Source organism: Betta splendens, chromosome 15 (assembly GCF_900634795.4).
Source record: "Betta splendens chromosome 15, fBetSpl5.4, whole genome shotgun sequence".
NCBI classification, from domain to species: domain Eukaryota; kingdom Metazoa; phylum Chordata; class Actinopteri; order Anabantiformes; family Osphronemidae; genus Betta; species Betta splendens.
In genome coordinates this window covers 16,006,848-16,032,651 of record NC_040895.2, presented here as the reverse complement: position 1 = coordinate 16,032,651, position 25,804 = coordinate 16,006,848, and the positions used below count along the sequence as shown (strand labels likewise).

The 25,804-nt window shown below is 42.1% G+C and overlaps 3 protein-coding genes across 7 annotated transcripts; 2 read left to right on the top strand and 1 right to left on the bottom strand.

Annotated features, from left to right (window-relative positions):
- Window positions 1–1,131: 1,131 nt before the first annotated feature.
- On the bottom strand, window positions 1,132–17,319 carry nphp1 (nephronophthisis 1). Of its 3 annotated transcripts, XM_029175456.3 has the most exons (21): window positions 17,179–17,319; window positions 16,071–16,162; window positions 6,125–6,186; window positions 5,935–5,995; window positions 5,711–5,841; window positions 5,355–5,535; window positions 5,148–5,249; window positions 4,875–5,005; window positions 4,676–4,718; window positions 4,497–4,584; window positions 4,213–4,307; window positions 3,981–4,109; window positions 3,702–3,776; window positions 3,398–3,508; window positions 3,130–3,212; window positions 2,950–3,026; window positions 2,706–2,805; window positions 2,490–2,602; window positions 2,335–2,408; window positions 2,192–2,236; window positions 1,132–2,050 (listed from the first exon to the last, which is right to left on the bottom strand). In XM_029175456.3, the coding sequence occupies exons 2-21, from the start codon at window positions 16,113–16,115 to the stop codon at window positions 1,772–1,774; spliced, it is 2,025 nt and encodes a 674-aa protein (XP_029031289.1). In that variant the 5' UTR covers window positions 16,116–16,162; window positions 17,179–17,319; the 3' UTR covers window positions 1,132–1,771. The 3 variants fall into 3 exon arrangements, with proteins under 3 accessions (XP_029031289.1, XP_029031290.1, XP_029031288.1); XM_029175457.3 differs by lacking the exons at window positions 16,071–16,162; window positions 17,179–17,319 and adding an exon at window positions 6,385–6,555 and having other exon boundaries at window positions 1,132–1,950; XM_029175455.3 differs by lacking the exons at window positions 16,071–16,162; window positions 17,179–17,319 and adding an exon at window positions 6,385–6,553.
- Window positions 6,953–8,895, top strand: zgc:65997 (uncharacterized protein LOC794398 homolog). Its single transcript, XM_029175468.3, has 4 exons — window positions 6,953–7,301; window positions 7,457–7,634; window positions 7,755–7,849; window positions 8,011–8,895. The coding sequence occupies exons 1-4, from the start codon at window positions 6,975–6,977 to the stop codon at window positions 8,200–8,202; spliced, it is 792 nt and encodes a 263-aa protein (XP_029031301.1). The 5' UTR covers window positions 6,953–6,974; the 3' UTR covers window positions 8,203–8,895.
- pank1a (pantothenate kinase 1a) lies at window positions 9,269–24,657 on the top strand. Of its 3 annotated transcripts, none has more exons than XM_029175465.3 (8): window positions 9,269–10,119; window positions 16,091–16,237; window positions 16,338–16,543; window positions 17,170–17,423; window positions 18,650–18,826; window positions 19,262–19,385; window positions 20,835–20,960; window positions 21,049–24,657. In XM_029175465.3, exons 1-8 carry the CDS (start codon window positions 9,858–9,860, stop codon window positions 21,106–21,108), a joined length of 1,356 nt encoding a protein of 451 aa, XP_029031298.1. In that variant the 5' UTR covers window positions 9,269–9,857; the 3' UTR covers window positions 21,109–24,657. The 3 variants fall into 3 exon arrangements, with proteins under 3 accessions (XP_029031298.1, XP_029031299.1, XP_029031300.1); XM_029175467.3 differs by lacking the exon at window positions 9,269–10,119 and adding an exon at window positions 10,272–10,771; XM_029175466.3 differs by lacking the exons at window positions 20,835–20,960; window positions 21,049–24,657 and adding an exon at window positions 19,695–19,837.
- The last annotated feature ends 1,147 nt before the right edge of the window (window positions 24,658–25,804 follow it).

The following is a 25,804-nucleotide window of genomic DNA, read 5'->3' as shown; positions in this document are numbered from 1 at the left end:
TGATAAATGACAAGCGCACACGTTAACGAGACCTTCGTTAGCATTCTGTACGTGTGATGTGTGCGTGCTGTTTATTAGTGACTGAGACAGTGGGTTCGGTGCCGTTTGTGGTGCTGAGCCTTGGAACTGGCCCACTGCGTTTGGCAGCACAGAACGAATGACAAGTGAGTCCTGGTTCCATGACCAGCACTGGTGCACTGAAAGAAAGCAGAACCCTTAGACATTACATGGTAACCATTGAGTCCAAAGTCATTCTGTGAACTGAGTTGTAAAACTCTAAACCCAAGAACCAGAACAGAAATGAAACAGTGGCACATACAGTAGTTCCACATACAGGAGCTACATGCTGCTCTGCCACAGGTCTACACTAAGTAGCCAATAAGCCAGATGTGACAGATGTGCCTGCGGTACTAATGCAAGCGATGTAAAGAGACACTATGTGCTTTCAGCATGCTGTTTATTGCGTCTCACGTTTGTCCTGCACACTCACACTGTTGTGATGCCTTCACTAACATCCCGTACCAGAAATATGAAGCAGGAACTGGCAGGTACCAAACCGGTCAGTCTAGTGATTATAGTTCCTTGGAAAACTAATGCTTCTAAGTGAAAAACCTTCTACTGCTGCTGTTCTTCACTCAGCATTTTTGCTAGATGTACTAAAACTATGACCCTGATGGAAACAATGGTCCCTGGTCACTACACCATGGCAACGGCTCAGGAATGTTGAAATACTGGATGGGTAATGTTATTCACCAGCAAACTGCTGCAAAAAGCCTCGATTTGCTGGAAGAACAAAGGCTCCGGAGAACAGACAGTAATCTGTGGGTTTGTTGAGCTTTAAGGGATGACGGTGGCAGACCCGCATGCTGCAGGTTCTGCAAACACACGGAACTGGGTGTGACCCGGGGTTTGTGCTCCTAAATAAATAGTTTGGTTTTGCAATACATTTCCTCCACCAAGAATCTGTAGTCACTGTATCAAAGGGTTGTTTGACTTGTTTTGTGTGTGGATTTTGATGTTAATAATCATTATGTATGTTTTTAGCTCAAACATTTGACACCTGAACTAATACACGTTTCTGATTATTGTAAAACCACCAACACATTTTCGATAAGTAACTAGATACTTGAATATTGTTTTACGCACATGTCGTGGTTTATTGTATGATGTAGTGGATTGAAACATTCCACCAACAGATATCAACAAAAGATAAATCACATTTTACATTTTGAACAAGAATTCAAAAAGTGTTAGGTAGTTTTATTTGTGCGTTCCACTGTAATGTTACAGGTACTGTGTGCATCATGTGCTGTTACACTGTCTGTTTGTATCACAGCTGAAAGATGATCTGAGATCTTCTGAGACTGAGGCAGCCTCTCGCTGCTCCTGAGCTTTTATACCGTGATAAAAACAGACGACCGCAGAATAATTATTAACTCTGAACTTTCCAAATCTCGTAAGACTACACCACACACTGAACACAAAGACCGGCATGACTAATGTTGAACTAATGGGTGGAGATAAATGGGGCAGTCCACTGACCAGACAGAACACAGGGTTAAAGCACAGTGAAATTCTAGTGTTGCATTGGATTTAAAAAAGTTGCTAATGTACACATGTTCTTGTCATTAACCAGATATTTACAGACTAGTTTTGAAATATTCAAGTATTAAAGCTGCGCTAAGAACCAGCTAGATTGTGGCTGAGAGCCAGAGGCCGTGTGGAAATGTAACCTCCAGTCAAACTAAGCGTTAGTGTGATGATGCTGTCATCACCGTGCAACACTGAGGAGGTCAAAGGTCAACTCTGTGATATCAAAAGCAAGATGTGGGTGCTTGGGGTCAACAAAGAACTCCGGACCTCCTGCCTGGCCTGAGGTGTGCTGGTTGTGTTTGAGAGAATCCAGGATGGTGTAGATGACTCTGGCCCGCTGCTCCTCTGATGTAGGATCTGCCCAGTGGTGACGAGGAAGCAAAGGCGAGTGAAGGAGGAAATAGACGGATGACATGTACACGTTAACAAACTCCTGCTTGACATAGGTCAGGTCTCTCTGTAAACACATGCAGAAGAGTGAACATGATTTAAACAAACCGTGACTATGTACTGACAGCAAACAACACATTACTTATACTGAAAGCCTCCCCTACAGGGCTGTAGCAGTAATAACACACACTGAAGCAAACGTTCTCACCTTCTGCGCTCTGCTCATACTGGCCTCAGCATCCAACCAGGAACTCTACACAAAACACATCAAGTCATTTATACTGTAGTGACCAAATTATTAAATTATGTACAAAACAGCTTCTTATCTTTCATAAATACATCCCTACTGACCCTGAGTGCATCCAAGAGATCCAGCTGGTCCAACAGCACAGGGAATGTAGACAGTATAGGACTGCATTTTAGATCTGAAACGTGTAAATGTTCTGTATTATGATAACGAATAATGCAACCTGGAAAAGAAACACTAAAGGTGCCTTGTGCATTACCTGCATTGTGCATGGAAGGCCTCTCCATCAGTAGTGTGTCAGCTAGCAGCTGCCTGTGTAAAACCAGGAGGTGGATGCAGTTCACACAGTGGAGAAGAGTGTCTGGGAGGAGGCTGAAACAGTAAACAGACCTGTCAACGTACACAGCTCACCAACCTGAGGGGAGAAGAAATGTGTCCAAAGAAGAAGAAATGAGGTAATAATTGGTGATTTCACCTGAGCTGCGCTCGGGTTCTGCTACTGCCTGATTTCAACTTTATGATTAACTTAGGCCGACGTCTGGCATGAAGCATCTGCTGGAAAACACCACCTGAGCCTGAGAGGAGAGGACGTAGACTGAATAGAACTTGTGTTTTATTTACATCACTACAAGACATTTTAAAACACATCATCAATATTGATATATTAAATTGCAGATTTGAAACAAGTTGACCATAAACTGTCTGCTGTGTCATCTTACTTCCTCTGGGGACTGAGGCCTCCACTGATACATCTCCCTCATAGGGAGTGCCACCATTCACTGCCAGCTCATAGGTTCTGCCAAGAGGAAACAGTTGTGTTGCTGGTGTTTTTCTGTATAACAGACTGACTACAAATGAATAGTATCTGTATATACAACATACTGTTCAAATGTTCGTACCTGTTTGGGAGAACATTCCCAGTGTCATCAGTCAATTTGAGGAAAGCCCAGCCGCAGCTCAGGTCCCCTCTCTCACCAGTTGACTGACACACACACACACACACACAAAACCAGACATGGCTTCTTGTCAAACCTTCTCTGCCATATACAGTATGTTATGGTCCAATATGGAGACCTATTTCATTGTCTTCCATTACAACATAAACAATTTCTCCTCTAATGTTTTTCCAGAACAGAATCTAGTTCATGTCTGAGTTTATTTGCTTACATTTCGTATAAAAGTGACTCCCAGTTCAAAGAGGATACCGAGATTAGGGGACGCAGAGTCGCAGCGTAGGAAACAATCTCCATCTAGGAGGGTGGGCAGGATGCCAGTCATCTGGAGCAAATACAAGACATAACTACAGATTTAAGGTTTAACTATAAAGATTAAATGCAGGTGAGAGTAATTGTAAGCTTTTCAGGTGCTGTCATGTGTAAATGACATCTTAAACTAAGCATCAGATTGTAACAAGACCAAAACACAGAGCAAAGGAAAGTTTGTAATTCTGCCTATGAAGCTGTGAACATACCCTCGGAGAGAAGCTCCATGTCTTGGGGCTCTTAGGGCTGTAAGTTGCCCTCACAGTGTGGATGTTACTCAACACCTAAAACACAGATAAAAACTTAATGAGCCTGGAATAGAAATACGCCTTGGGGTTTCACCTGTGGAGCTGGAGGAAGTGTCTGGGGAGAGGGAAGTGTGTGGAGTGGAGCTCTCTGGCCCCGCATGACAGGATGAAAATTGATAGATGGAATAAAAAGAAGAATCACAAATAGAAGAACAAGTAGAAACACAACCAATCTCAAACCTGAGTTCCATCAAAGGCACACATGCGGACGTGTCTGCTGAGGACCTGTACTCCAACCCCAGGTGTCGGAATCATCCTGCAGCTCCACAAAGTGAAACAAACGCAACTTCTGACCTGCCGAGCTCGAACCTGTGAGAGAAGATGAGCATGTCTGGGTTCTGTGCAACATGAGGAATTTGAAGGTTCATGATGCACCAGATACACTGAATAACACACACATGCACTGTCTCACCCTTCCAGTGTCTGGCTCCAAAAAAAGGTCTCTAAAGGAGAGCTGCGACTGGCTGAGCTCAGGCTGAACATAGTGACTTGCTTTGTGTGTTACACCTGGAAACAGAAATTATGCTTTTCAACTAAAACTCATTGATTCAGGCAACAAAATGGGCCATTTAATGGGCCACTTGTATTATGTCAGTGTTTAAGCAAACAAGAAACTGTGTAATTAAGAAAATAACTTATTGAATTTGTTTTACCAGTAACATATGTGCACAAATACACTTTACAATAAATAATAACCTTCTTCCACCAGAAGTTTGTTGAGAGTTGATGGTCTGAATCCTGAAGGAATCGCACCCATGGCAGAAAGCACATCTGTAGCATCAATCTGTCGCACACAGGCAGTAAACACATGAAAATAATGACTGCATAATATACAGGCAGTCGTCAGGTAGAAAAGTAGCAAGTTATAACTTTACCTCAGTCAGAGCTTTTCTGACTGTGGACCAGTTGAAAGCATCACTGCCAAACAACACAGATGGAGATATTTGTTAGTTATTAGCAATCAGGATAAAAATAAATAAAAAGCACTACATTTCTAAAAAGTCACAGTAATCTGAGCTGTGACACAGAACCAAACATTTCTTTAATCTATATGTCAAACCTAAAAATTTCAACCTCCTTTTGTCTTGCTCTTCAGACAGTTCTTTGCCATCTTGTGCTTCCTCTTCCTCTGACTGCTCCTCCTCATTTTCATCCTCATCCTCCTCTTCTTCATCGGCATATTCATTATCAGCAACAGAGCCAATCTGGAAATGTACAGTTTCAGCAACCAATGATGCAGAGTTTCACTAGTAATTTGTAGATTCACTCTGGTTAAGATGCTAATCAATGACTGACATGACTGTTAAATTGAACACTGTAAATATAACTGGACAGAAGCTACTGGACCTTCAGATAGTTTCTTGGAACCACTCCTCTGTTGCCTTTCGTGTCCTGAGCCAGCCACCATCCATCTGCTGTCTTCCTGATAATGCTCAGTACCTCCCCTTTCTTGAAGACAGCAAGAAAAAAAATAATTTAAATTTAAATGCAAATGAAAATGTATTTTAGATTAAACATTAAAAACAGAAGTTATGCATTAATTAAAACACACACATGAACTGACAGGTCCCCTTCCTGTTCCCCTTTGAAATCACTGAGGACTGTGTAGACGTGAGGAATTGACTCCTGGGGCCCTCTGGCAGCTTTATCAACATCCTCTTCATCATCTTCATCTTCGTTACTGTCTTCATTATAATCATCATCGTCATCCTCACTGTCTTTTATTGACAGATCACTGGAACAGAAAATGCAAATGGTATTTTTTACATTTTGAGTGAAATATCAATTATTTTTACTGTATTTTTACATGTGACAAGGTGAAATGTAAGCTTTGAGGAAGAAAATCGACAAATGTGCTATATATGATAAGACATCTCCCTCTGTTATCTTTAAAGTAGACAAAGTCTGACCCTGCAGCACTGGGTCCTGGTGGTGAGAGCTTTAGTGAGAGTGTGTTCAAACGCTCCAAGATGCTCTGGAGTCGTCCTTCCTCTTCCTGTTTCCTCTGATCATAATTCCCTATTGGGGCCAGCTCATCAGCCTAACGGAAAAAAACAACAGCTGAAGATAGAAAATGATAGAAATGGTACAGAAAGTGGCTTTGGGATCATTCTGAAACGATCACAGCACTAACCTTCGTCAGTTTCTCCAGTGTCCTAAGCGTCTTCTCTGTTGATATCTGCAGATCTTGGCATCTGTTTGGAATTAGACATATTTAGAGACACAAACATTTGCCTCAAACCACAGGATAAACAACTAACGTATTAGGTGTTTAACAATCAGTGCTGATACAGCCTCAACTACTGTATCTGTCAGAACTTTACCTTTTAAATGACTCCTCCGTGGGTCCAACTTGATTTTGCACATCATTCAGCAGGCTGTCAACCTGAGGAAGAAATACACAGAGTTTGTTTATGAGCCTGGCATTTGCGTGTGTTACATTCTATGCAAAAAAAACAGAGGACTAATGTCGTTAGTTGTAGTGGAAATGCTAGCCGCGGTAGCTCACTTAAACCCCTTGCTTTGTGTTTGCTCAGCTGACCGCTGGTGACGAAACAGCACACGCATCCGTCCTGCAACAAACCTGTGTCGTAATTTCGTCCACTTCCCTCTTAACAAGTTGCAGAGGTCCCTTTCTTTTGACTGGCATTTATGTGCTGTTTAAGGCTGCATAGCACAGTCCGTGTGTTAGCATAAGGCTTCGCTGGCTAAGTGACGCCACACGTTCAGTGGTTGCCAGGCAACCGACTTCCTCGTCGGGTTGGACACTACTATGGATTTTCTTATTTGACCATAATAATCTCGCTCTTATAAATTGAGCATTACCTGCTTGTGTATATAGCACATCATATTTTAAACATGTTTCCGTTTGTATTTAGTTACGTTAATCTATCTAACGTGCCTCAATATTCTTGGATTCATTGGAGGTTGTATTTACCTACCGCCACCTGCTGGACTGGAAAATAGTGATGAATTTTAGTTTCCCTTAATTAGCGCTAACGTCTAATCTTTTTATTCATCCCTCTTTATTGGTGCAACTATTAATCAACCAAATAAAGCTGATTTCGTGCTTTTTGTGAGTTACCAGCAAACGTTAGATATTTATATTACGACGTTTCTGGTGGAACTTGAAGGCAGCACACGTTCCCCTCAGGTTTGCGTAAGTTTACTGTCATGGCTGCGCCCATCGCGCTCATTCAGGGAGCGAGCAGAGGACTGGGACTTGAATTTTGTAGACATGTTTTGAAAAACAAACCCCTCGCTGGTGTCATAGCGACCTGCCGGGACCCGGACAGAGCCGTGGAACTGCGGGGCCTGGCCGACCAACACCCGGGCAGAGTGACGGTCCTCGGGCTGGACGTGGACCGGGAGGAGGACATCCGCCGAGCTGCGGAGCGAGTTACGGAAAGTTTTGGTCGACTGGATCTGGTCGTAAACTCCTCAGCCATGCTCCATCCGTCCGGGAAAGGAGAGACCAGCCTGAAAGAGGTTTCTGCACAGGTAAACTGATATAGTTTACATTTTTGGCCTATAGCTTTTGTACCCATTTCCCGTTAGAGCTTTTACGTGATTTTTGGCTGTATCTGTCAATTAACGTGATTTTTTACTGTGATTTAACTACTGATCTGTGTTTATTCCCAACTTTTCCTCCTCAGGACCTCATTTCAACGTTGACGACCAACACAGTGGGTCCACTAATTATGGCAAAACACTTTGCCCCCCTCCTTCGGAAGGGCGGAGGTGGTTTTGGCCAGCAGCCTGTAGAGAAAGCCAACAGGCACAGTGGTATCATTGTCAACATCACTGCCAAAGTGGGGTCCATCAGTGACAACGGTAAACCTCCTGGCTTTATTTAGACTGCCACTGCAGCTCAAGTCAAATAAAACATGAAACTACCTCTAAAAAGTTACAGAACAATCGTGTTTGTGATATTTTCCACACTCCATCTCTCAGGTCTTGGTGGTTGGTACAGCTACCGAATGTCTAAAGCAGCTCTCAATATGGCCACGAAGAATCTGTCTATTGAGCTGGGACGCCATCGACCCAAAGTAGGAGTCCTGTAAAGCTTGCATTTGTACTAAGCATATACCATAGATAAGTCTGACAGTGGTGGAGACCTTTAGTATATATATGTGTATATATAGAACTATATATGATATAGTTAGTACATCATCTACTGAACAAATCAAATTGCTTGTGATTTTTGCAGGTGGTGTGTGTGTCCTTGCATCCAGGGACAGTGAACACAGATCTCTCCCGGCCATATCACCGGAACGTCCCAAAAGACAAATTGTTCAGTACACAGCACTCTGTGAACTGTCTGATGAGCATCATAGACACGCTGAATGTCGAGAAGACTGGTAAAGCATACAGCTGGGATGGGACTGTACTGCCTTGGTAAAATGTAACAAAAAAATGGAGAATGTATTCACCCGCTGTTGTCCTGTCTGTCCAGACTGAGCCATAAACTGGAGTTTGTACTGAGAAAGCATGAGATTTGAAGTTTGAGTTGTAGAGTCACAATCTGAACAGTCAGAGACAGACTTTGTCCACAGCCTTCTACATAGGTTTGTTGCTTATAGTGTGAATGAATGCTTGGTGCAATACAATATACATACAGTTATGAACTATTTACCAGATGATGGCAGCATTTCACAAATCTGACCGCACTGGTTTCCACAATGGCCCTAAATAAATGAAATAATGAGATTGTAAAAATAATCCATGCATCCATTTTCGACTGCTTATCCGGGGACGGGTCGTGGCAGCAGTCTAAGTAGAAAGGTCCAAGGCGTTCCCAAGTAAGCCGAGAGACATGGTCCCTCCAGCGTGTACTGGGTCTTCCCCAGGGCCTCCTACCTCCTCCTATTACAAAGATTATGGCATTTGTTTTGCTTTTGTAGCATAAAGTTGTATACTGTAAGAATATTTTCATGTACATATGTTTAATATATTTTTACTTGTAATTGTCTTGTAGTTCAAGGAATTTACTTCAGTGGCAAATATAGGCCACTGTGTCCATTTGATAAGTACAGTTTATAACAGTTTCATGAAAGATGTATCCTGGTGTGAATAAATTATTTTATTTGAAGGATATGAATCTACATTACACGAGTAAAAGTGATGAACACATTTGTTAGGGTAGTTATAGAATATTTCTACACTTAATATTAAGTAAATATACTTTTACTCTTGTCATCCTTATTTTTTTTGTGAGCTCTAGCTGTAATTTAGTCCCTTTGTTTTAGTGCATTATTGTGTAGTCTCACATCTCATTTCTTTAAACTAACGGAAAAATTATTTCAACGTTACATCGTCATTTTTTTAGCTCTGAAATAATAAAGACTCTTAGAACCGCCTGTTCCTGGAATGCGTCGCTAGATCTGGGAGTGCGTTTGCATAAGGACTCGTGTTGACAGCGTTTTGTTGATATATCACCTGGCAGCTTCGTGCACGTGCGCACCTCACTGCGGGGTACGAGCATGACAGCGGCCACCGACTCTCAGACGAAGGGCCCGCAGCTGCACGCGCAGTGTAAATAACGGCGTAGACTTTGTCCGGTCGCATCCGAGCGCTCGTGCGAACGCGGTGCCGCGACGCCGGGCGAGTCCGCGCTTGCGCTCGTTTGTGTTGACGCGTGGAAATAGAATAGAGTGGTTCACTGCGGAGAGTAAAGGAAACCGGTCGGTGGAGGTGAACGGGTTCAGGCCTCGGCTGGAGGAGCTGTTGTGACGTAGCAGCAGAGACGCGCACACAGGCTGCTGCGCCTGCCGGGATCTCAATGTGGAGAAATGACCGCGAGTGACCTCAAAGAAAACACTGTATTTTAACGGCGCGCGCCTTTTCATATTATACCGTATTAAAGCAAGAATGGACGCCGCATTTTACATTCGGCGGTTCACGTCGTATTAAGGCAAAGGGGGGATTCGGACGTTAGCTTCCTCGGTTGATTGTCTCATTAGCTTGGAGGTGGCTAACATTAGCTAGCTAAGCTAACCGGTTTGTCATTGCTAGCAGACGGGCTCCTGCAGATGCTAAGCTAGGCTAGCTGCAGCCATGGATAAAGCAAAGTCAATGGTGGACAAGACAGGCGCGTCGGGACCCTTTCACGTCAGCAACGGGCAAAGCCAGAGGGGGTTTCACGGTCCCGTAGTGGTGGTCACCAACGGCGGCTCGAGCGGCGGACCCAACAGCAGCGGTGGCGCGTTTGACGGCGTGCATCACCTGCACCGCGGGGACGATGCCGAGTGCAACGGGTCACCTGCCAAGAGATGCAGGATCCGGAGGAGGACGGAGTCGGTGCGACGGAACAGACCCCGTAAGTGTTTATCTGCTTTGTGGACAATGCAAGTGCATAATGTGTTTGCGCGAAACCGGCCGGGTGTCTGTGCAAAAAAGAACAGCCGGTGTTTGCGCAACCAGTGTTGAAACAGACTAACGACCTCTAACATCCGGCTCGCATTCTCCTCAACACCTCTTTATTATCGACTGCAGTTTAAAGGTACATCTGTGCTTTAGGTGCCGATCTTGGCCATCGAGCCTGGGCTTTTTGACCCAATCACACGGTCGCCCCGTCGTCAGGGAGATCTCCTTTTGTTTTTATGAAGCCTGCGTTGCATCTGGTGCGCGGTGGTTGGTCGGTTCCCGGTGGTGAAAAAGCTCCTGATAAGTGGGCTTGTCTTGTCTTGGCCAATAGGCACACGCCTCCTGTCTTCAGAAGGCAGGGTGAATGGGCCGGCACCTCCGCCCCCCTCTGTCCCCAGTGATTCAATGATGGGAGTAAAGATCATCATAGAAAACTTTGCGTTTTCTGCGAACTGCTTGACAAGGATCCTTTTCCTCATCGCGTGAAGTCTCTCTGTGTGACTAAAGCCACCAGAGCCTTTTCCTCGACGGCCTTTAGTCCCGTGTTATTGTTTGTATGCTAATATTTTGTTTTATAATGAAGCTCAAAGGTGAAAAGAAACCCGGTAAGTGAGTTGGTCTTTTGTGGTTTGCACAAGACGTAGATAAAACAGCAGCCTGAAATAGCAGCTGTTTACTAATTGTGCTTTTCAATTGATCTCCTGTTATGATTTCTTAATTGTTTACAACAGCGCCACCTACGCGATGTTTGGGTTAGATTGAGGTTAAGTTAGGTCAAAGCGTGTTCCGCGACGGTGACAGCCCCGACGACGGCCCCGACCGGCTCAGAAAGAAACACTTGCTTTAATGAGGATATTTCCACAGCACTCCGATTGTGCGGTGTCCAGTGAAAATATGTTATTGCGTTTCCTCAGCTGGGAAGCAGCCATCAGGTGCTCGATGCGCCGCCATGTTTGTTTTGATTTGGAAACAGAGCCAAAACTTTTAAACAAAGCTAAAAGTTTTAATCTTTTTAATTCACTTAATAGGTATGAATAGAGGGCACAAACTAGGGATCATTTAAACGTGGTCAAAGAAAACTAATAATACAGTAAATCATTTCAGGCCATAACCTCTCATTGTGTACAGTTTAGCAGCCACCACGCTGCTGTTGCTCTAAGGGTTAATTCTGTCACTGCTGTAGTTAAACTTGTTTGAGTTTTGCTAATGTTTGCCAGGACACCAGCTTTGATCGCAGGGGCCCAGTTACCTTTTGTCGGTTGACATTCTTTGTATGTGTTAATAGTCACGGAACCAAGTGTGTTGCGTGTTGCTAACAATGACACTGTACTTGTTCTCCAAATGAAACCTGCATATTGTTCAAAAGCAGACTAATAATACAATTAATTCTGCCAAAGAAGAAATGACAACACCAGTATTGTAATGTGGTATATGCTGCTGATTCAATTACTCCCCATTTTCTAGTTATCAAGCTCAACGTGTGGCTTCGGTTGCATGCTTTTTGACAGTTTCTTACCTTTTTAATGAAACATTATTAAAGAAATATAACCGTATAATTACAAGTGCTGTTTTTCAGTGACTTGAGAATAAGAGGCCCCCATGGTTGGTCACATTACGTAATTAGAGGAACATCTCATCGGTAAACTTTGGAATGTCCGCTCAGAGCTTCGCTGCTTTATGGCAGAATTACCCTTGGGTGGAGGCCAGCCGTTCTGATAAATCCAGATAACCCTCTAAGCTTTTCCCCACCGAGGGCTCACCGTGGAATGTATTCCCCTCAGCGTTTGATTTGTCACTTTTGTCCTTAGACTATTCTCTTCGCAGGTTTGGGGTGATTTGGGTTGCATTAGTAACCTGCAGTAGCTTTTGTTGACGCCAGTAGCCCAGTAGCAACACAATGCGAGTGTCTTCTGCAGCAGAGCAAGTGACGTACAGTGATTCAACCATTAAATACGGTTGTTATTCCTAACTCTTAGGTGGACATTCTAGCATATACTGTGAGTATACTGTGTTCTGTTTTAGTGACATAAACAGAAACATGTCACCTCAGAGGACAACAGTGGAAGAAACTGGAGCACATCATCTGATTTTATCTGTCGGCATCGTATACACTTTGCCTTTTGTTTTTTGCAATGTGAGATACGTGGCTTTGAAGGATGCGTGTTGCATCATCACATCTGTTGTGCGATAACCCTTAAGATAAAAACTGAAAACACTATCATTGCTGCTCCCAACAAATACATATGCGTGCTTTAGGAAGTAAAGGCTATAGAGGTTTCCCACATAATATTGTCGTTGGTTTTGTCCACAGGCAGTCAAAACAGCACTACTGTGCTCTGTTTGCAAGGCTAAACGGGGTTCTTGTCTGAGCTTCTGGATGTGCTGCATCAACAATGTTTGGCCTAATTTGTTTCAAAAATCTGACTGGATTGATGTGATATTATGATGTATTTGGACTATATAAATACGGTAATTCATACAGAGATTTTCTGAAGCCAGTGTTAATACTAGGGTTTTGGCTACTCATACATACATTTGTAACCGGTAGCTGTAAAACAAGAATGAGTTCCTGGTTTTGTTCTTAAAAATCTCCCACCAAATTCAAATTAGGACCACAACTGAAACCTTTTCAATGCTTTGTCATTGAAATATTGGGGGACTTTCTATTAGTGCTGTGGCACACCCAAGTCTTGCCAGGTTTGGTCAATACTTACAGTCTTGGGTAAGTGTTGATTAATTAGTAACACAATGACAATAAAAAGATACAGGCTTTAAAAAAAACGGTAGTGGACAGGGATCAGGGAGTGCAGACGAGTTTCCATAGGAGAGTTGGTGATTTTGAGAAGACAAGTGCTATATTAACTTTATATGTCTAATGTTGTAACCTTAGTCTTACTCAGAGTAAGAGGAGACTTTATTTTTACATCCACCGTCTACACACTGTTCAGCTTCACACAAACGTACTGTACAAGTGTTTTGTGATCTCTGCACGGCGTACAGACACACACCGATTCTGTGTGAAAACCGAGATTACGGGCTTCTGAGATCATCTTTTAGGGTGTGGAAAAGCTAAACATCTATGTTGTGAAAGTTTACATTTGAGGATTTGTGGACTTTATTATTCAAGTCTTGCTGTATACAAACACGTATACACACACGTGTATACACACACACACACACACACACACACACACACACACACCTACCATGCTCGCATACAGTGCAAGGTGTGTAAGACCTTTCCCCTACATGTAAATAAATCACTTCTAACCCCATGACCCTGCTTTTTGTCACATTAACCTTTAACTGGACTTGGTCTGTTTGTGTGTGGACACTGTAAAGATTATAGAGCAGAAAAAAATCACTCTCATTTACAATATATAAAACAATTCTAAGTAGAGAAGTGAGCTTGGCTTCACAATAATAAACACAAGCTCGATGAAATGGTTTTTTGAGTCACAATGAAACATCACGTTTATCAGTGAGCTAATTGGTCTTCCAAAAGGTAAATTTTTACACAATATTAGAACAACTGGAGTAGCTGTGCTTTTTAACCTGACCTGTGTGGTTTCAGAAAGGTCTCATGTGTGCTTTACGTTGTTGTCAGTTAGCTGGAAGTTATACTTTAAAATAATAAACTAAACTCAATTATTAACATTTTGGAACCTCTTCCAAGTCCACCTTCTACACCTACAGCATCCGTTTTCTGTCCCACTTTGGCGTCTTCATGACCTGGTTTACTTTAGGCACATAATGGTGTTGGGCAAAGATCAATATCAAGATTGTTCTGTCAATATTATTGGTGACTGCTCTTGTAGCGGTTTTAGAAAAGACCTCTGTATGCCGCACATTTGCCTGTTGTCTCATTTGTGTTTAACACAAATGACAGCTCACAATTTTTCAGGACAGTCTTTTTTTTTTGCATTGTGACCCTGATACAGTAGCTAAAATGTTGCAAAGAACTCTAAAACGTAGTTTGCTTCTAGTGAATCACAGTTCTTCTTGTAGCAAATGTTATCAACACCTACCTCTTATGGCTTCAAGGGCATAGAGTATAAACTCTGTTGTTTAAAACAAGTGTGTAGTGCACAAGCAAAGGCTTCCCTTGTGTACACACATTAAATCCACCAATGCAAATGACTATTTCGGAAAAAAACCATAAAAAATATACATACAACATCAAAATACAAAACTACCTACTTGAGCTATTCCAGCAACAAAATCATTCCACCTCACTTTTTCTGACCCATTAGAGGAAAAAGGAAAGTGGATTTTCAAGGTTAGAACGTATCTATCCGTGTTTAGACATCAGAGAAGGTCACTGGGTGAAAGGGGACATAACAAAAGTCAGCCAAACAGGAAAGGAGGTGATGGGTCACTAATGCTGAAAGCGCTCCACATACAGCAGCAGGTGTGGAGGTAATACAGTAGCTGCAGGAGCCAGCTACAGAACAGCAGGGATGCTCGTAGGGTCCAGTTACTGAGACGTTCCACTCACCAAGTCAAGCCTGAAATGAGCATGCTGTACAGGCTGCGTGGTTCAGCAGAACGCATGTTATGATACAGTATCGCAAGTGGTTGGGTTGACGATCAACAGTTTTCATTCTGTTTGCAGATCAGACATGGTTAAATATCCACATGGTGACAGTGCATTGAATGTATGTTTACATGTGGTTCACGCGTGACTTGAAATCCCAAGATCTAATCTGAAAGCGGACTTTGCCTCGATAAGCCAGACACATTCACGCTGTTCCCTTCAGTCCGTTGTGAAATAGTTGCAGCTCCTGATCATCATGTCAGGGCATCGAGATCAGGATTGGTCATAGAGCCACGCAGGCCTTTATGACCCACAGCTGCACTGAGGTCCAGAGGTTTCTGTCCTCGTGCTGCTGCAGCATCGTTCACTAAATATTTGGATCCCGTGCATTCCGTGGTTGCTGCTATGCACAATAAGTAAAACAACAACAATGGCCTGTGTTTAAGTGAGCGTGTGCATCTTCAACAGCAGCACGTGGTTTTTGTTGTTCCAATCTATGGCAGCACTGTTTGGTAACACGAACGCTGTCTCACATATTCTCTGTCCAGCCTCGCTGTGCGCTGCATGTGAAAAAGGACCCACAGTATCTGTACGGTGTCACCATGACAATGTCCTAAAGCTGGGTTCACCCAAACTTTGGTATTTGTTAAACTGCCAATGCAAAGAGAAGGAAATCAATGCAGTTGGTTTCTAAAAATAGCAGCAGCTGAAGCAGAAAAGGTCCTTTTAGAGGAAAAGAGGTTTTCAGTGTTCATTCTGCTAAGGTCTTTTATTGTTAAATGGTGTTTGTGTGGAGAGAGGGATCCATGAGGGCAGAGCTTCTATTCTTGCTGTTTGTGCTGGGAGATTTTCTTTTTGTTCTGAACACAGTGTTCCTCTGAATATAATAGGCCAGATCGGCCTGTGCATTCTCTCCAGTCCCCTGCAGACACCGGTCTTTAGTACTTTAGTACTTTAGTACAGTACAAATACTGCTTTCAAACATCCCGTAGATGGTGAGACTTAAGTAGCTGGAGACAACAAATGTTTCCTTATGTTATGGTTCTAGGTGACAGCCTGTTGACAGACAAGTTGTTTCACTGTAGTCTAAACATTTATGATTTAAGGGTCAGTGGATGACGTGCATTTACTCATTTAGATAAATGACCCTGCTCTAATCGCATCTAATTCGCTGGACATACAAATAAATGTGTACTCTTTTTCTTGCTATTCTCAAGTTCTGTTACTGTATTATTGCCTAACAATGACTGACAGTAAAACTGCCTACTACAGAGTCTGAGAATGATTGTACTGAAATCACATTGAGAACATTGCTTTAGACTTCAGAAGGTGATTATTTTCATGGGTCAGTTTGATTGACTTCAAACCTTTTCTGTTTCCACTTCAGCCTTCCCCTGGTTTGGTATGGACATCGGTGGGACCTTGGTCAAGCTGGTGTACTTTGAGCCAGTTGATATAACTGCAGAGGAAGAACAGGAAGAAGTGGAGAACCTCAAATCTATCCGCCGCTACCTCACCTCAAATGTGGCCTATGGTAATTCTACCCACATGCATCATCACCATCATAATTATGCTCATTCCCACTGTATATGTTCATTTAAAGACATTTATGTTAATGCTTCTCTGTCACTCAGGCAAAACCGGCGTCCGCGACGTCCACCTGGAGCTGAGGAACATGACCATGTGTGGCAGGACGGGCAACCTGCACTTCATCCGTTTCCCGACACAGGCCATGCCCCGGTTCATCCAGATGGGCCGGGACAAGAACTTCTCCAGCTTGCACACAACACTCTGCGCAACTGGAGGCGGGGCGTATAAGTTTGAGAATGATTTTAGGACGGTGAGTTTTTCAACATCCAACCTGTTGAATGCACTGCAAACATTTGGTTACAGATTGACCTGCAGGCATGACTGCACTTCATGCTCAGTCATCTACTGTTCAGCATATCTTTGTGCTTGTCCTTGTCTTACATTAGATCTAATCGAATTGTGAATCATTGATATAAAAATCATTAAAGGTATCTTGATGTCTACAATTTATTCAGTTTTCTGTTGATCAAATAGTTACAGTAGAAAAGAATTAGCAAAATAATTGTGTTTTTGTGGATATGTGGGTGATGCAGTTTACTGAATAACATTTTCACAGTAGTTCCTTCAATTGTAATTTTGTCTGTCTTGATATATTTAAAGTTTATCAGTCAATCAAAACATTTCTGCAGCAGTGATACCGGCACGTGGCCGTCTCAGTACCAGTTCACATGAGTTCAGTGACCCTGTCTGCAGTGCATTAGGATCACTGAACTCTCTCTCGGCACTGTGGCAAGAGCTCAGCTGAATCCTGACCTCATGCACAGTTGGTCATGAAAGTAAAATAATTAGCCCAATAAAACTGACATATTTTGAAGAATGTTCTACTCTTCCAAAGCAGTGTCTTGCTGACATTTTAATCTTCAATTTGCATTGCAGATGGCAGACCTGGAGCTGCTGAAGCTGGACGAGCTGGACTGCCTGATCCGCGGGCTGCTCTTCGTCGACCGGATGGGCTTCAATGGACTCCCAGAGGGCTACTACTTCCAGAACCCCTCAGACACTCAGAGCTGTGTGAAAAAGCCCTGCTCACTGGACAACCCCTTCCCCATGCTGCTGGTCAACATCGGCTCCGGGGTCTCCATCCTGGCAGTGTACTCGGAGGACAACTACAAACGGGTGACGGGGACCAGGTGAGACAAAGAGACACAAATAAAATCACACAGGGAAACAGTGCTGTCAATTGACATGATGATTTATCTGTCTAGGTTGTGAGCTCAGCTATAACCCTAGTGTGAGACATTAGCATGTATGTACGGATATGTACGGATATGTCTCTGGTAGGACTAGATAATAAAGCAATCCCAGTTTTATTAGTTGAACCAAATTGATTTTAAGACTTAGTAACAATTAAATAATAAGATGTGTCTGCCTAGTTAATAGGTGGTGCGGTGGGTAGCACTGTCGCCTCACAGCAAGAAGGTTCTGTGTGGAGTTTGAATGTTCTCCCCGTGTTTGTGTGGCTTCTCTCCGGTTCTCCGGCTTCCTCCCACAGTCCAATTCATGCATTAGGTTGATTGGCTTCTCTCCATTGTGTGCGTGTGTGTGTGTGTGTGTGTGTGTGTGTGCGTGCGTGCGTGCGTGTTGCCCTGCAATGGACTGGCGACCCGTATAGGGTGTACCCTGCCTCTCGTCCATAGCCAGCTGGGTTAGGCTCCAGCGACCCCGCATATGGGAATATGCCATATGGATGGATGCCTAGTTAATGAAGCGGGTGTATTGTTATTTATAGTTACAGTTTATCTGCCAGATTGTGTTTGAATTTATACTATATTAAGTTATACAACAGGGTAGATGGCAAACAGGAAAATAAGACACATACATTTTTAATTAAACTAACCTCCTTAACATCAGTGTAATAATTCATCAGACAAGGCAGGTCATCCAGTTATAGTGTACATGAGAGCGGCTATACTTTAATAGCAAGTGTGTTTCTCGGAAGAAACGGATATGGACAGACCGAACTTTGGTGCTATGGGTGTGCATAGTGACTGTATGTCAGGCTGAAGGTTGGTGTCAAGGAGTTTACGTCTACATCATGTCCTTTTTCTGATTTATATGTTTTAAGTTACATTGAATGTTTGACGCCCACAAAAGTGACATTTATGCTGTTGAAATGCCGTTTGCTGTGACTTTTGACTAGTGATGTAAGAAACTGATGAGATCCTCTATTCAGTAACTCACATGGTAATTAACTTATCATCCCCTGTCATGAGCCCGCTCAATAGCATTTTATGTTATTAAATAATTTGCTGATGAATTAACATATTTGTTAGTAAAATAAAAATGGGACTTAATATTTTTTTCATTTCACAACGGATTGACCTCGGCTCATTTTTCCTTTCTCTCCTACTTTCAGTCTGGGAGGTGGCACATTCCTGGGCCTTTGCTGTCTGCTGACGGGCTGTGAGACATTCGAGGAGGCGTTGGAAATGGCCAGCAAGGGCGACTCTACTAACGTGGACAAACTGGTGAAAGATATCTACGGAGGGGACTACGAGCGCTTTGGCCTCCAGGGCTCCGCTGTTGCATCCAGGTGAGTGGGTTAGTTGGTACAGATGGTACCGTGTTAAAACACTGTTGCCAATATTTATTCCACCATCAGTCTGAATCTTGTGTGATAGAAGACAAAGAAGCAGCTTATTTTGCTAAACTAATCCCAGGTCAGCATTTTTAAAGTAAATGTTTAGCAATGTGCTCAAAGGTTGATCTATAAAACTATGTAAAAGCCGTATTTTATTGCGGTCAGCACAGTAATTGTTATTATGGTGTTCTATTGTATCGTTACTGATACAAGAGTTAGTATAAAATCTGTGTTCTGTTTCAGAGTTTTGTTTTCTTTTAAATTTAATAATAGTTATATAAAGCAATCGTCTTTTTTTATAAGGCAGTTTTTAAAAACAAGACAGTTGTTGGCCAAAGTGTAAGTACAAGTTTCTTTTGTTCTTTACTTTTCTGTTCTTTTTGTCAGTTTTGGCCACATGATGAGCAAAGACAAGCGAGACAGCATTAGTAAGGAAGACCTGGCCCGAGCAACACTGGTGACCATCACTAATAACATAGGATCCATAGCACGGATGTGTGCTGTCAATGAGGTACGGTATACACACTCACACGGCCATCATTATCCATAACAGGCCATTTATATCACGCATGTGTGGTTTATCTAATAAAGTATAGAAGAAGAAGCACTTTATTTACAATAGTAGATGCTGTGTTCAGGTACTTAGGGTTTGCAATGAGCCTAAAATCAACAGTAAGATGGCAGGGTTGGGGGTTGTGGCTGCTACTTGGTAAAATAAAAACACACAGGTGAAGGTTCTACACTGTGTGTCTAGTAGTTTGCAAGCTACAATGTATGACTGCATAGTTGGTGGAAAGCTTTAACTTGTTGTTTCCTCTAGGATCAGCCTGGACCTTTCTGTGCGCCGTGAGCTTCTTTACAGTGTTGCCTTGTGGCATGGCGATCAAGCAGCATTGTACAGGGCTATCACTGCACGCAGACTTGCAGCAACTTGTCTAATAATAAAATGGATAATATACTGTATATTTGAGTTTGCTTGTATTTAATTAACCAGGGCATCTAGATTTATATTTACACTGTTGGATGTTGATACCGAATCCTCCGGCGAAGAATTTGTTTTTCTCTTCTGGTTGAGGCCAGGAAGCCCCCAAACTCTCGGGTCGTCAAGCCTTGCTAAGAAGGACGATCCTTTGCACATGATAAAGACATGAGTGTCCTGGACACACAGTCACCTAGTTCTCAGTGTACTGTCACCTATCAGCACTTCAGTTTACAGCATGAAGTTAACGACCCTCTTCTAATCAGAGAAAAACATGTGTTCTTGTTTAAAAATGTATAGTACTGGTCATTGTGTTTTCTCTGCTCCTCTGAATCCATTAACTAAGGCTTACCAAATATTAACATAACAAGTAACATAATCTATTTTATGATTAACATGATTTTCTTTATTTAATGTAAGTATTGTTACCACAATGGTATTCAAAGTGAAGGTGAAAACATGAAAACATCAAGTTTAAAAAACGTAATAAGAAAAATCAGTGAATGGTAATTTTTTTCCATCCTGGTATAATTTCAGTGTTGATTTGTCATTTTATGTCAGAGATTGTTTGGGTGCTGTTCTTTGGGTCAGGTTATTGATGGGTCTGGTCATGAGGTCTGTAACATAGCAGATTCAAATGTGTAATAAGCTGTTCTCCAGCACCCTCATGTGGTGTGAAAGAAGTGTTGCTTGTTATCTCCAAATCAGTTTCAAATGCATTTGGAAACTGCCTCATCCAGTCATGTACTGCCGGTTCCTATTAGTATCAATTTCCACTGCCAGTCAGTGTTAAAAATATAACAGGACAGTTATGAAGTAAACAAACAGAACAAGAACTCTGCTCAACCCAAACCCAGAATCAAAACCCAGAATCCTTCACCCACCTGACCCACCTGTTTTTTTTATTCTTACCTACACAGGCTTGACAAACGTTCCCACATGTAATAGGGTTGATTGTATGACTGTTTTATATCTCTGCAGAAAATTGAGCGTGTGGTGTTTGTGGGGAACTTTCTTCGTATTAACACAGTGTCAACAAAACTGCTAGCCTATGCCATGGACTTCTGGTCTAAAGGGCAACTCAGAGCCCTCTTCCTGGAACATGAGGTGAGCACCTGACAAATACAATGTAGTCGAGTGAGATACAATGTACATCTATCAAGTACGTTTCCACTTGTTTGTCTTTTTGCTCCAGGGTTATTTTGGGGCGGTCGGGGCGCTGATGGAGCTGCTCAAGACAACGGAGGACCCGTGATAGAAAAAGGCTACCGTGACATCGGCAACCCTCAACAAGACGATGTCATTGTTTTGCAAATGCTGTGATGTCATCAACTCTCGATGCTGTGACATCATCAACCTTTTACGCTGCTGAAAGGGTCCCGCTCACAGAGGCCGATAAAGGAACACTAAGAGACACAGAAACTCAGAATAGCCATTTTGTTAATTTAATCTCTGTAAATAATTAAAACCTCTAACGTCCCCTAAACGTCCCCAACAGAGTCCTGCTAGCATAGAGGTTTTAATATTGTAAACTTTAATTTATGGATTCCTGTAATCTGCTTTGATTCCTGTCATGAGCCCTGTGTCAAGATGCACAGAGACACAGAATTTTAGTGTTTTTTTTGTTACTGTGTGTGTTTGTGAATAGCTACTGTAGCATCACGTCCTGAAGGTTGTAGGGCTCCACGCCACTATTTGTGCAACAGTTCTGTATGATGACTGCACAGAACCGAAGTTACCCTTGAGTGTAGGGCATTTTTACCACCGGGACCCAAGGGAATGATGCTTCTGTGGTCACAGAAACATCAGACTGCAAATACACAGGAGTTCTGCTGGTAGCTCTGGCTTGTGAGTCATTAGTTCTGTTGCACAAAAAGCTGCCCACTGCACTACAGCCTTGTGAGGAGTGCACTGAAGCCAAACCATGTAGAGGTTCATACAACGCCAGCCTCCTTCAGCTCAGTTGGAAAGCACGGCAGCAGAGCTTTCTGTTGCTCCACTGCACACGGCCTTTGTTTTACTCTCCTTTGTCTGCCTGCATCTAAACATCAACTCTGTCTTGCCACACGTCCAAACTGTACCTAATGTGCTGTGCTTAGTGTTAGATGACGGGACCAAGAGATTGTCTTCCAACCGATCGTGCTATTCAGAACCCGGTCTGGCTCAGCAAGAGAGATGTGATTCTTTGCTTGAAGTCTCAGTTCAGGTTAGTTCACAGCTTAAGGAAACCTCAGCAGGGTGGAGGTGGGAATCTACACCCTTGGCTGTACTGTCACCTTGTTTCCGTGTCTGGGTGTTGCGTTGTAATGTAATGGGGTGTGCAGCTAAAGCAGTGCACTGATGCAGTACAATGGGAACCAAGATGCAGGAGGAGTCACAGGTCGTGGTTAGGTTGGTTAGATGTTGTATTCCCCAGTGTGTACTTGGATATGATTCATGATAGCAAACATTTCCTACAGCCACAGCTGTGATCACTGCTTTTTATTCATTTTTAACCAAACCAGGCTGTACTTCAATTCACCCAACCATGAAACGTAGGGTATTTAGCAGTATTGATCAGGATCAACCAGATCGAAGCAGAAACACTTTCAGACTGCCTGGTTGTCACAACCTGGGTTCATCCACACAAGCACCTTTTAGAAGGGAAGTCATTTTTAAAAATAGTGAATTTTCCAAATACTTGACAGTGTTTGCTTGCGTCTTTCAATATTTACTACATCCCTGACCTGAGTTTCAATAATTAAAAAACACTCTTGCTTGGCTGAGTTGCTTCTTATGATGTTCAGGTTAAAGACGTTCGTATTAGGTTGCAGTTTTAAGTACACACTCACCTTAACCTAGAGGCAGATACAGAAGAGGCTTCATGGCCAACAGGCTTTGTGGTCTGTTAGATTATGACTTGAGGAGAACATGGACCACACTTGTAGTGTACTGCTCCCCCTCCCCAATCCTGGACCTTTCACAGCCTTTCATGTGTTTGTTTTCAAACGGTCCATATGCCTTTACGCACAGCAATTGTGTTCTCTTCTTGGAATCGCTCGTTGTGCAATTCATCTCCACCTTGTTTCTCTACACAGTTGTCATATACCTCCAAACCATCACTACCAACACTTTGGGTGTGTTAGTTTTCTGTGATTCTGAGCCTAACGTAGAAAAGTCAGTCCAGTGTTGGGGATGTTCTTGGCAGGAATTTGTGAACTATTTATAATAACAGTTTAACGGTAAGGGTGAAATGCTAATCAGCTAGCTGACTATTATGCAAGTTTTCTAAAGAACAAAATCGACTGATTGCAGTTATCTCATAACATACACATGGACTACACTTTGACCCCCGACTAATGACGTTGCTGCTGTGCAGTTTTGTTTTTTTAGTTACTTTGCAAAAAGACACAGGGCAGTTGGGTTATAGATCAATGAGTTCATAGGAAGTTGCTATTTCATTGATTTCATCCGCAAAAACTCACAATACACTGACAATTGAAAACATGTTTTTAAATGTGAGTAGATTTGTTGTAATAGGCCTCATCAACTACATATCAGCTTTAATAATCCAGATGCCAACAACTTTTGAAATGCTGTTTAATAGTATTTTGGAGCACGGTTGTGCATCCATAGGCTCTGAATGCATCAGTGTGTTCAATTCTGCTTGTTTCCTGTGGTGATGATACTGCAGATGTTCTTCTGGAATGCTTCTTGGTCTCTCTCTCCTTTTTCCTAATATGCCTTGTTCCAACTCATGTTTGGATGATAATAGTGGCCTTGACCTGTCATGTGCCACCCTTCTTCTGACCCCTAACATTTGCCTTCACCGCTCGGGTTTTTACCTGCTGAACCTCCACCTCACTGTTTTTTGTAATGTGGTGCATGCAGATCAACTTTTGGTTTTATCTTTCCAGTATAATGTTCAATCTTGTTTTTGCTTTGTGCATGTGATTGTTTTATCCTGCCATTAATCTGTAACAGAAAATTCAGTGCAGTTATCACACATTGTAAATCAGTGTTTTGTGTTTCCCACGTCCATCGTCTCCTGGCCCCAAATACTGTACGGTATGTGTGAATACCAAAACTAACTTCCACTAAAAGAGTAAATGTGTTGCTTTTGGAAAGTGACTTTATTGCTAAATGAATTATTCATATCAGACAACCTTTCTTGTAGTGTGGGAGCATTATAAAGCACCTGTCCCATACTTATCCTACTATTTTAATGTGTCTGAAACTCTTAACAAATGTAATAATTGTAGGTTTTGAACACATGTCATCCGCTTTGTAGAACCTTTTTGTCTGATTTTCATCAGTGAGTGGTTTCAACAGTTTGCAATCTGTTGCTTATCATTTAATTTAGCCCTGGTATCAGTGTTGTCTTTTGTTGAAAATCAAACATACATTGTTTGTGCAGAATGTGGATGACATGAGTTTAAAGCGTCTGTATGTTCCCAGTGATGATATAACACGTAGGAGTTCACACTAGTGTTTTCGAAGGTCACTTAATAGCTTGAATTTTTGGTTCCTGATTTATATTGGTGAAACGTATTGGGATGTACTATACACAATTGTTCTTCTCGTGAATCCCTTCATTCTAAGCAGTATCATAACTTTTAGGTGTATCAACTTTACTAATTTGAATTTTGAGCAGTGAATTCTCTGTTACCCCGAGTCATCAATATGGATGTTTGTCTTCTGCAACTGTCCGGATTGTGATGTAAGAGTTTGGCCTTTTGACTGGGGTTAAATTCTCAGTGGGACCAGCTGTCCTCAGATGAGTATATATTTCTTGGTACTGTAAGGAGCTTTGGCTTTAAGCATACATCATCATCCATAGTCAGATCTTACAAACAGGCTATGCAGTATCTCATCCATCTGTCCTTTTGTTGGCCCATCCTAAAAAACTGAACCTAACACACATCTGATTTTGCTGATTTTTATATATATATATATATATAATATATATATATATATATATATATATATTATATATATATATATATATATATATATATACTATATATACTATAATATATATATATATATATATATATATATAATATTTGTGTATATGCAAGTTTAATTTTTCCCCTGTGAGAAATCCTGTTTTAAATCCTGTTTAATCTTGATGAAATGATTATTTCCTCCTGATATTTTTGTCCTGCTGATTCAGTTGTTAATACTATTTAAGGTGGATTTTTGCAACAGGATGTTTTAGACCTGATTATGCAGCAATTATGCTGGGATTGTTTTTTAACCTGTAAAACACTGTCACGCCTGCGGTCTTTAATGTCATTCAAACGGTGCACCGTGGTAGAAAATTGATGCTGCTGGAGATTCTTTTGTTTTTGCACCCATGCACAGTGTTAATACTGTAAAATGACTGGAGCTTGTCTTTATCAGCGTGATGCCAGTCAGTCAACACCTTGTTGCTACTTGTCCTCATTGGTTCCTGGTTTTTGTCAAAAATCCTGTTGCATGGACACATCCAACCTTTAAACTGTTCTCCCAAATGCTTGACTGGCAGTACAGACCTTTTCACCTTTGTGTATTTGATTGTACAGAGATTTTGTAAATGATATGATATATTCAACACCAGCAACCTGTCAATTGAAAGCGTTGTGTCAACCGTTCAGGGCCAATTCCTTTAAACGCAAATCAGCACTCGATTGAAAATCCCAATACAGACAGAAGTCACATCAGGACAATCCATTTTCCCTTGCAGCTTTGTTACATATACAAACTATTTTTACCAGAACAGTTTCAAATAGAATTTGCTGACACTTCTAGCACAGATACAATGATTAGTATTTCTGTAAGTGTCTAAAGCGCACATGAAATCTACAAGTCTGTGGTTTTTAACATTTAATGTGATTTGAAACCTCCTTTAGTCTAATTAGAATGAACCCAAACAGCGGTGTTGTCGTTCCGGTGTGACTGAGGCGTGTTGGAGTGAGCGTGTTCTACCT